General features: G+C 39.3%; 1 protein-coding gene across 7 annotated transcripts in view; it reads right to left on the bottom strand.

Annotated features, from left to right (window-relative positions):
- ncam1a (neural cell adhesion molecule 1a) overlaps nt 1-8,963 on the bottom strand; it is a 255,527-nt gene continuing 246,564 nt past the window's right edge. For 4 of the 7 annotated variants that reach the window (XM_058757494.1, XM_058757496.1, XM_058757495.1 and 1 more), the window contains 2 exons: nt 8,445-8,930; nt 1-2,626 (listed from right to left, as the gene is read on the bottom strand). In XM_058757494.1, the coding sequence (XP_058613477.1) occupies nt 2,503-2,626; nt 8,445-8,930 (610 nt within the window). In that variant the 3' untranslated portion in view covers nt 1-2,502. The remainder of the gene's footprint in view (nt 2,627-8,444; nt 8,931-8,963) is intronic. The other 3 variants (XM_058757498.1, XM_058757499.1, XM_058757500.1) reach the window with 1 other exon arrangement.

Genomic DNA, 8,963 nt, shown 5'->3' with positions numbered 1-8,963 from the left:
GGGTGACATTTGATTTGTAAAAATCTGTATACAGCTGTGAGAAGGGCCTCTCAGTATGGTATGAAGTGACAGATGTCTTATAAAGGTCTGAGATGAGAATGAAATGATGAGAGAAACCATTAAACCCCAAACAGGCTTAATCTGCTCAGATGACGATGTTTTTATGCTTCGGAAAGAATCGTTTGAACAGACTTTTGTCTTTAAAGTGGCATGATGGCACGGTTGCGGCGATAAACTGTGTACAAACAAATTGGTCCCACATTAAATGGCAGTATGAATCAAAAGCTTGTATTTCAGAGAGATCACAAGAGCTTGTATGCCTCCCGGTACAGTTTCTACAAGCCTCTCAGATGCTTATTAGATCCGAATCCTGCTGGAAACACTTTAAAAAATAACTTTCATTATTAATATTACTACATTTCAAATGCTTAATGGAACACAAACGTACATTCAAGTAGCATAACGTTTAAAGACTTAATAATGAAAGTTACCTCCATGAAAGCACTTCATGTTTGCCTTGTAAAAGCAAAAGTGACAACAGTGAACGTATGAATGACAAAAGTTCACTGACATTCAGATAAATGTACAAGCCTTTGACATTTTCAGTTATTTAGCAATTCAATTCGTAACCTTAACACCAATGACATCTAGTTTAGAATACATCGCATGCTTATTTCAGGTTTAAAAATAGATGTCACTGACAAGGCATTTGACCAAACGGGATGAACAAGCGATTTTGTAATTAAATGGCCGGTGAGCAGGCAACCCTCAGGCGCCTATGAGACCAAACGCATCGAGACAGTTTTCTGTGTGAATATATTTATATTTATATATGTATATATATATATATATATATATACGTCTTATTTTGCATCAGTTAAATAGAGGCATGTTGTCGAGATTTTGAGAACTCAAGTTTTAAGAAAACCACGATCCATTTACACCCTCAGACCCAAAAGACCAAGTGACGACACATTTGATCAAGAAACAAAACTATTATTTTCACAGTTTACAGATCTGGACCATCTGACAGCGTCGGGGTATGTTGTCACAGAGACAGTAGCGCAGCTGGCCTGCATACGAGAGGATGGTTATATTGAAGGCACCAACTCCTTTTGTTGACTGTATTTCACTTCTGCTGCTGTCATTTTTTTTAATTTTTTTTTTTACTTTTTTTTTATTCTTCTCATGATGAACATTGTTTAAACTAACAGCTACGGCTTTCACAACCTATGGAAACTCTTCTTTTTTTTTATTCTAGTACAAAGAACACACTGTATTCACACTAGGATTTTCACGCATTCACAGTGCACAAGCTTGCAGCCTAAAGAATGAGAAACACTGTACAAAAAAAAAGTCAGGCTGAATATTCTTTATGCTACGATCCACACCGGTGTACTATGGCTTAAATAAAAAGTAAAACAATAATTTGGCCGTTCAAGACATTAAAACCGACAAACATTTGCATTTGTATCAGTATCAAAGGGGTAGGGCTTCATTTTAATGCAACATCTATCAATTATATGGGCAAAGGCCAATGGAGCAACAGGCAGACATCATATGGGACGTCCCACGAGCGTTTTTGTTAGGCCACGAGTGCAACAGCGATGCTTGTACTGTATTCTCTCAAGGAGCCGTCCGATCCATATCTAAGAGCTCCAGGTTGTTGTTTTTTTTAAGGATTTGCGGGATGTTTTTAAGCGAGGATCACAGCGGGAGACCTCTTTGACTCTCCAAATCTTCTGTTAAAGAACTGAAGTAAAGAAGAAACTCTTAAGGTTCAAGGGAAATGGGATGTGTTGTAATATGAAAGAACATATAAAAGGGGAAAAAGTAGTAGTGGTGTTTTGTATAGTATAACCCTAATCGCTAGTTCAGACCTCTACCCTGCGTGATCGTTTGTGTCGGGTTTGCAAGAGGGAGCAAACGGCGTGTTAATGAGGGATATCATTGTAAAATGCTGTAAACACTTAGGGCTGGGATAAAACAAAAACAAAAATTAGACAGAAAAAGAATTCTGCAAAGCAAGCATGCTAAAAATCTATCGCTAACTCAAAAAAGGCGGTTGCTTTTGTACATTATTTAAACACAAATAAAACATAAAAAATGTTCCCCAAAAATAATAATGGCAATACTGCATGTAATAAAACGGGACATAATTGAAACGGCACTGTGGGCTGAATGTGTGAAGGCGAAATCTACTGAATTTCAACTTCCTCGAAAGACATTGAGTGTATTTGAAAGACACTGATCTTACAGAGGTCAAGGAGACTGCGCTAGAGGTAAAGAATCTTTCCTTCTTGCGTTGATGAAAGTAAAAACAATCGAAAAGTACAAAATAAAAGGCATGTGCGCGAGCTCTTTAGGTGCTCTATACATCTACAGACGTGTTTTGTTCTGCGAACTCAAAGACACTGAAGAAAGAAACCCTTGTGTTTGAGATGTGATGGTGGTGGTGTGGTGCTGTCTGTCTGCGACTGTCGTGCGCTCGCCGATTCCGGATCATGCTTTGCTCTCGTTGCCGTTCGTCTGGGGGGCTTCATTAGGGACTGTCTTCACCTCCGCCGGGGTTTTGTTTACCTCCGTCTCCGGCACTTTACTTTTGTCATCTACAACGATTTTACCACTGGGGGAAAGAGAAAAGAGAAGTTTATCAGCAGTGTCTTTCAGTCCTCTGTTTGGCTGCTTCTGCTCTTTATATTATTTCCAAGGATCGGCTCATCCAAAAATGACTGTTCTGTTATGATTTATTCATCCTCATGTTCTGTCAAACCTGTGTGAGTTTCTTTCGTTCTTTCTTTAGTGAAACACAAAAGATGGATTTTGATGAAACTGAAGAATATGCTAGACATTCTTTTTAATATAATGAAAGTGAATGAAGACTGGTGCTCAATGTTCCACAAATGACAAAGAAACACATATAATGATCATAAAAGTGGTTCAGATGAGTCATTGTCAAAGTCTTCATATGTGACAAAAATCTTGACATCAGCCCTAGGTTTCTTTTTTTACGTTTATGAGGGTATGTTTCGAGTCAGATCTTGTTGCAGACAAAGAACTTATTCGATCAAAAATATAGTGAAAAGGTAATTTTGTGACCTGTTTTCTATTTTAATGTACTATATTTAAAAAAATATGTCCAGTCTTTAATGTCCAAGATCCTTCAGAAATGATTTAATATGCTGAATTGACACTAAAGAAATATTTTTAATTATTATCAATGTTGAAATATTTTTGTGTTTTTTTTCACATTATTTTTTCCAGGATTCTTTGAGAAGTAGAAAGTTCAAAAGAACAACATTTATTCGAAATAGAAATATTTTGTAACATTATTAATGGCTTTAATGCCACTTTTGATCAATTTAATGTGTCCTTCCTTAATTAATGTATCATATACATACATACAGAAAAGAGCGGTCAGTACATTATTAAAAATGTCTTCTGTTACGTTTCCACAAAAGAAATAAAGCAATGTAGGTTTGAAATGACATGAGGAAGAAACTATGATAACACATTTTTGGGTGAACTGTCCCTTTAAATTTTGAAGGAACAGACTTCACTGTAGCCAATCAATTTCACAGCTAACAGGATCTGTTTGGTTATCTTATGATAACATCAAAGATTATTCATGAGCATAAGCATGTATGAGAACAGAGGAACAGTGCATGCACGTATGATTCACATGATTCATAATATTCAAGATAAAGCTTGCTGTGAACAGTAAATCCATGGCACTGGTGCAGAGAGCCTTTCTGCTGCAGACACAATCCTCATAAAACTACAGAAATGTTAACCTCTCCCTCTGCGCTTATTGGCTGTGTAATAGTTTGTTGATACACAGAGCGCTTGTCTCTTGGGGTCAGGCTGGAGCAAAAAGCATAATAATAAATAATAAATCATAAATAAATGAAAATCATCTGCCGCAAACTGCCTATTACTGAATATTTTACAGGGTACATAGACATTTGTTCTCAAGGGAGCTGACAGAGCACATAGTGGGCCTTGAAAAAAGGAAGTTTACTTAAATTATTTCGCAGTAGGCTGATTCTTTCCGAGCGCTGATAATTCCTATAATGGAATTGACTGTACTGGTGTGCCAAATCATTCATAAATGCATAATGAACCACGAAAATTAAAGATGAGCTTTGCTGGCAGGGAATCGAGAGGGACGGTCCCCGTCGCATTTCTAACACGTTCCCTTCCATCGTATTTTTTAGCACACCTGCCTTGCTGCCAGGCTGATATCAGCTGTGAATGACTGTTCATTATATTCGTCAAGCATGCCCAGACAGCAACGGCCTCAACGCCATGACGCAAGGACCACCGGTGGCGGTGTTGAGCGCTCTTGCATACAGCAGAGCCACAGAGAGGCTTTGTAGAGAAGAGAATGGGCGTAGTGGAGTGAGGGCGTCTTGTGTTACAATCTACACGATCTCAGTGGTACGAGACAAGAGCAAGCTGCTTTGTCGGTGTCCGAGGTCTGAGCTGTTTGTCCCCCGGCCGAATGTCATTACGCTCATCACAATAAAGCTATCTGATCACATTCTGGGCTCTTATGAAGAGCAGCCAAGTGTGCAGAGTACCGCCGAACAACTGCGACAGACACAAACAGTGGCGGAGCCACAGTGGTGTCCAGGGTGGCACATGCTACTATTTCATTTTCTTTGTTTAATCGTACTGAAAGAAGCGTTTATATTAGCCTCGAACTCAAGGATGCAACGCGTCTGGTGTTCTGCATTGCGCTTCATCTCGTCTATTTCCAGCCTCTCACGTATGCACACTCACACCACACGTTCACTTTCTTACGGAGTGAAAAACATCGCAGAGCAGAGAGGACACAGACAACGAGTTGACAGACAAAACAGAGAAGGTCACTTTTGATAATAGGAAACAAAGTCTCAGCATTCAAATTCTGTTTAGAGCTCTTTAGTTCATGCGTGCTCCCGCTTTGCTTAAGTTCAAGCAAAGAAGGAGTGCATTCTAATTAGCATGAAATAAACACTGAATGAACATCTGATCCATATTGAAAGATACACTACAACTTATTGAATGTATAGTGTCTCGTGTAATTGTCCAATTAATGTTTCAACCGCGGAAAGACAGCAGTCCATAAACTAGATGTACACTAGAGAGGAGAATTCAGCAAAAAATTACATTTATCAGTTAAACATTTACTCATAATTGCTCTTTTTTATTATAATTCATAAAATGTATAGATATAACATTATTATAAAAAATTGTCTAATTAAACTTGTATACAAATCAATTGTTACTTTTTTCCCTGTATAGTTTAGTTTAGAAAAATTGAAGAAAAAACAAAAAACAAAAAACAACAACATGTACTTAATTGCAAGCTTGTTAATTATTCCTGAATATTTCTCACTCCAGGCTGAACTCAAAAGATGGCAGCCCTGTTTGAAGTAAGTTGAAGTTTTAGGCTTCTGAGCAACATTTACAAAATTCACTGTAGCCTAAGTTAATGTTAGATCTTTTGCTCCAAACCACTGGTTAATGAGATGATAGAAATAAGACTAACCAATAGCCTTATTTCAATAGACTAACATCTGATGTTACGTGTGTTTAACTAATGTGGGGTAATGTGAATTAATCAGCAATCATAGGATTTATTCATGCTTTTTTTATGCCAGTTTGGAGATATACACTGGTTTTCTGCCATGGTCTTGGCCACCCCATGTATAAAACTCCAGCTCCGCCACTGGACACAAAGCATCATTATTCCTTCTGAGCAAGCTGAGGCTCCAGCAAGAAAACCTTCCATCGTTTGTCAGTTTGCATCTTTGGCGAGATGTTTTTAAAAGTGCAAACTCTCATTATTGAAGGGGAAAAACTCTTGACTTTAGGCATCTTGAGAGTCTATAGATGGCAGAGTGAGTTCCATTGATATTCTGCTGGTTCTGTGAAGACCAGGGAAGTCACTCAGGTAGTTGAAAATCTACAGACGGAGCCAATAAGCCCAGGTGGCAACCAATGAGGGCAACTTCCCTGGAGTGTTCCTGCTCAAATTAGACAACTGAGCTGAACTGAGAGAGAGAGAGAGAGAGAACATGCCTGACGTGTGCTGACTGGGCCGTACATAGAAAGCACAAGCTACAGAGAACAAATGGAAGTGGGGAAAACAATGTCTCTGGTAAATATTTAACAAACGCCATGCTCCCGCTAATTCCCTGCTGGAAGTCTTGGCTGACTGTTTAACAGCCGATTTTCTCTGTACTTCACAACAGAGCGAGAGAGAGTGCGCTACTGAGGAGCCTGATTCACGCGAGTCTGGAGACGCCGCTACTTCTGGCTCCATTAGGCAGCTCCACAAAGCTAGCAGGACCGAATCTGTCAGATGTGAATTGTTCGTTTAATTTTGTAATATGCGCCCTTGAATGAATGAAACCGTTGCTATTCTGAAGCGCTGCTCCGGTGCTCTCAGCATGGCTCCAGCGACTAAGGAACAGGCTTATTTAATTTATGTATATTTTGCACATTCTAGCTGGAATTTTCACTAGTTTTAGTTCAATTTCACAACAACATCTGCATAGTGCTTGTGAACAATAAAATGTGCTGTAAAACAATTGCAGCTACTATCATTCTGGCATCTCTGGCACATTTACGATGCAGAGCCATGGACCAAATCCACTCAAATCTTGTGTCAGATGGAGAACAAGTCCTGGCTGGTTTTGCTAAAGTTTGCAAAGTTCATGGTAGAGAATTTTTGGAATATATTCAAGAGATTTGTTTGAGGCCATTTGGATCAACTAAACAAGACTCTAATTTAATATACTGTATGTTGTCTTCACATTATTTTCAGTAACAAAGTTTGGTTAAAGGGATAGTTCACTCAAAAATGAAAATTCTGTCATCATTTACTCACCCTCAAGTAGTTCCAAACCTGTATGAATTTCTTTATTCTGCCGAACACAAAGGAAGATATTTTGAAGAAAGTTTGTAACCAGGCTGTTTTGGGGCACCATTGACTTCCATAGTAGGAAAGAAAGATACTATGAAAGTCAATGGTGCCCCAGAACTGCTCTGTTTCCCACATTCTTCAGAATATCTTCCTTTGTGTTCAGCAGAAAAAACACATTCATACAGGTTTGGAACTACTTGAGGGTGAGTAAATGATGACAGAATTTTCATTTTTGGGTGAACTATCCCTTTAAGTTCAGTAAAGTCTAGGGTCAGTATGATGTTTTTGAAAGTCTCTTATGTTCACAAAGCCTGCATTTATTTGATAAAAATACAGTAATGCTGTGAAATATTCTTACAATTTAATATAACTGTTTTCTATTTGAATATATTTTCAATTTATTCCTATGATGGCAAAGCTGTCACATGATCCTTTAGAAATCACACTAATATACTGATATGCTGCTCAAGAAACATTTCTTATTATTATCAATGCTGAAAACAGTTGTGCTACTTAGTATTTTGTGGAAACTATAATACATTTTTCAGTAGCTTTTGAACAGCAGTGTATTTGCTCCTAAACATCATATACAAGTGAACTAAACTGAACTGTGATGGTTATTTAAATGACAATCATGTAAATCATGTATTTTTCTGTCAAACTGAGTGATTCTTTTAGACAGAATGAACCAATAGTTATTAAATCAGACCATCTGGCATAAAGTCATTTTCTCTATAATTACATTCATATTGTACTTTTTTCTTATATATATATATATTTAAAGGTACATTATGTATTTCTGTCCTCTCTATCACTGGTTGAGACATAAAATCTGCAAGTTAGATGCAGAGTTGTTTTTATTTCACATCTGTAGCACATCTATAATGAATCATTTTTTTTCACTGCTGTTTTTTCCAAGTTTTTCGTTCCATCAGCTGGCCATCTGAAGTTGGCCATTTCACCCACAGGGGCACAAATGACACCGCACCTCATCTGCTGTGTTAATGTAATTACAACGATCATACATTAGCCTTCTCTAAGACATTCTTTTTTTCAATAGCAGCATTAAGGCTGCTAATTTATTTCTCACTGTCCTTTTCAGCTTTGAAAGCCATCATTTAAAATCATCAGCTGTGGAATTGTGCCATTTGAGACAACCAATCATTGAGGCTCTGCCAGCGATAATGGAGGAATCAATTAGCTCGCTCGGAAAAACAAAACCTAAAAGAACAATTTTACACATTTATAATGCCGGTGTGCTTTGAAGCGCCGTCATTGAACTGGTTTTTACAGAGGTGCAAATAAACCCGCTCAAGCTGTCTCAGCGCACCAAGTCATCTCTCATTTGAATACCAAAGGGAATACACACTAAGATTGAAGATGCAGGAGGAACCTGATGAAATTCAGATTTTACATTAAGAAGTGAGAAGAAACTGGAGAGGAAGGGGGGTGACGAAGAAAACAGACAGTGAGAAAGTGGAGATGGTTAAGGACACAAACACAACTAAACATCTAGAGGTGGCCATACTCGTTCTGCTTGGGTGCGGACGGTGCGCTGGAGGAGTCACTGGAGGGCTTGGCCAGCGCATCCTTGGCAAGGTCACTATCTGTGGTCTGGTGGGCTCCTCCCTGTACCTGAGAGTCCTTACTTTGGGGGGGATTGGCCGGCTCAGCCGGGCTCTGGCCATCGGCTTTGGCCAGATCTGCAAGGGTTGAATCAGACGGCTGAGGGGCATCTAAGGACTTTGAGGTCTGGTTGGAGGGCGTATCGCTCAGGTCCACCAGAGGGGCCACGGCTGCAGGAGCAGCTTGTGGGGAGGTGGGAGAGGTGACGCTAGGTTTGGGGGTGCTGGATTGGGGGGTAACTTTAGGGGCCGTTTTAGGGTCGGCCGCAGGGGCGGTGCTTGAGGTAAGGGTGGTGCTATCGCTAGCAGGACTGTCAGTGCCGGGGTCTGAGTTAGTGGTTACAGAGGGAAGCAAGTCCACTACTGTTGCTGTGGTGTCAGCAGCGTGCCTGTGAGGACAGCGGGAAGAGAGAAAGAGAGAG

Source organism: Onychostoma macrolepis, chromosome 21 (genome assembly GCF_012432095.1).
Source record: "Onychostoma macrolepis isolate SWU-2019 chromosome 21, ASM1243209v1, whole genome shotgun sequence".
In the NCBI taxonomy this organism is placed as follows: Eukaryota; Metazoa; Chordata; class Actinopteri; order Cypriniformes; family Cyprinidae; genus Onychostoma; species Onychostoma macrolepis.
The sequence above is the reverse complement of the archived record's forward strand: the minus strand, read 5'-3'. Positions and strand labels throughout refer to the sequence as shown.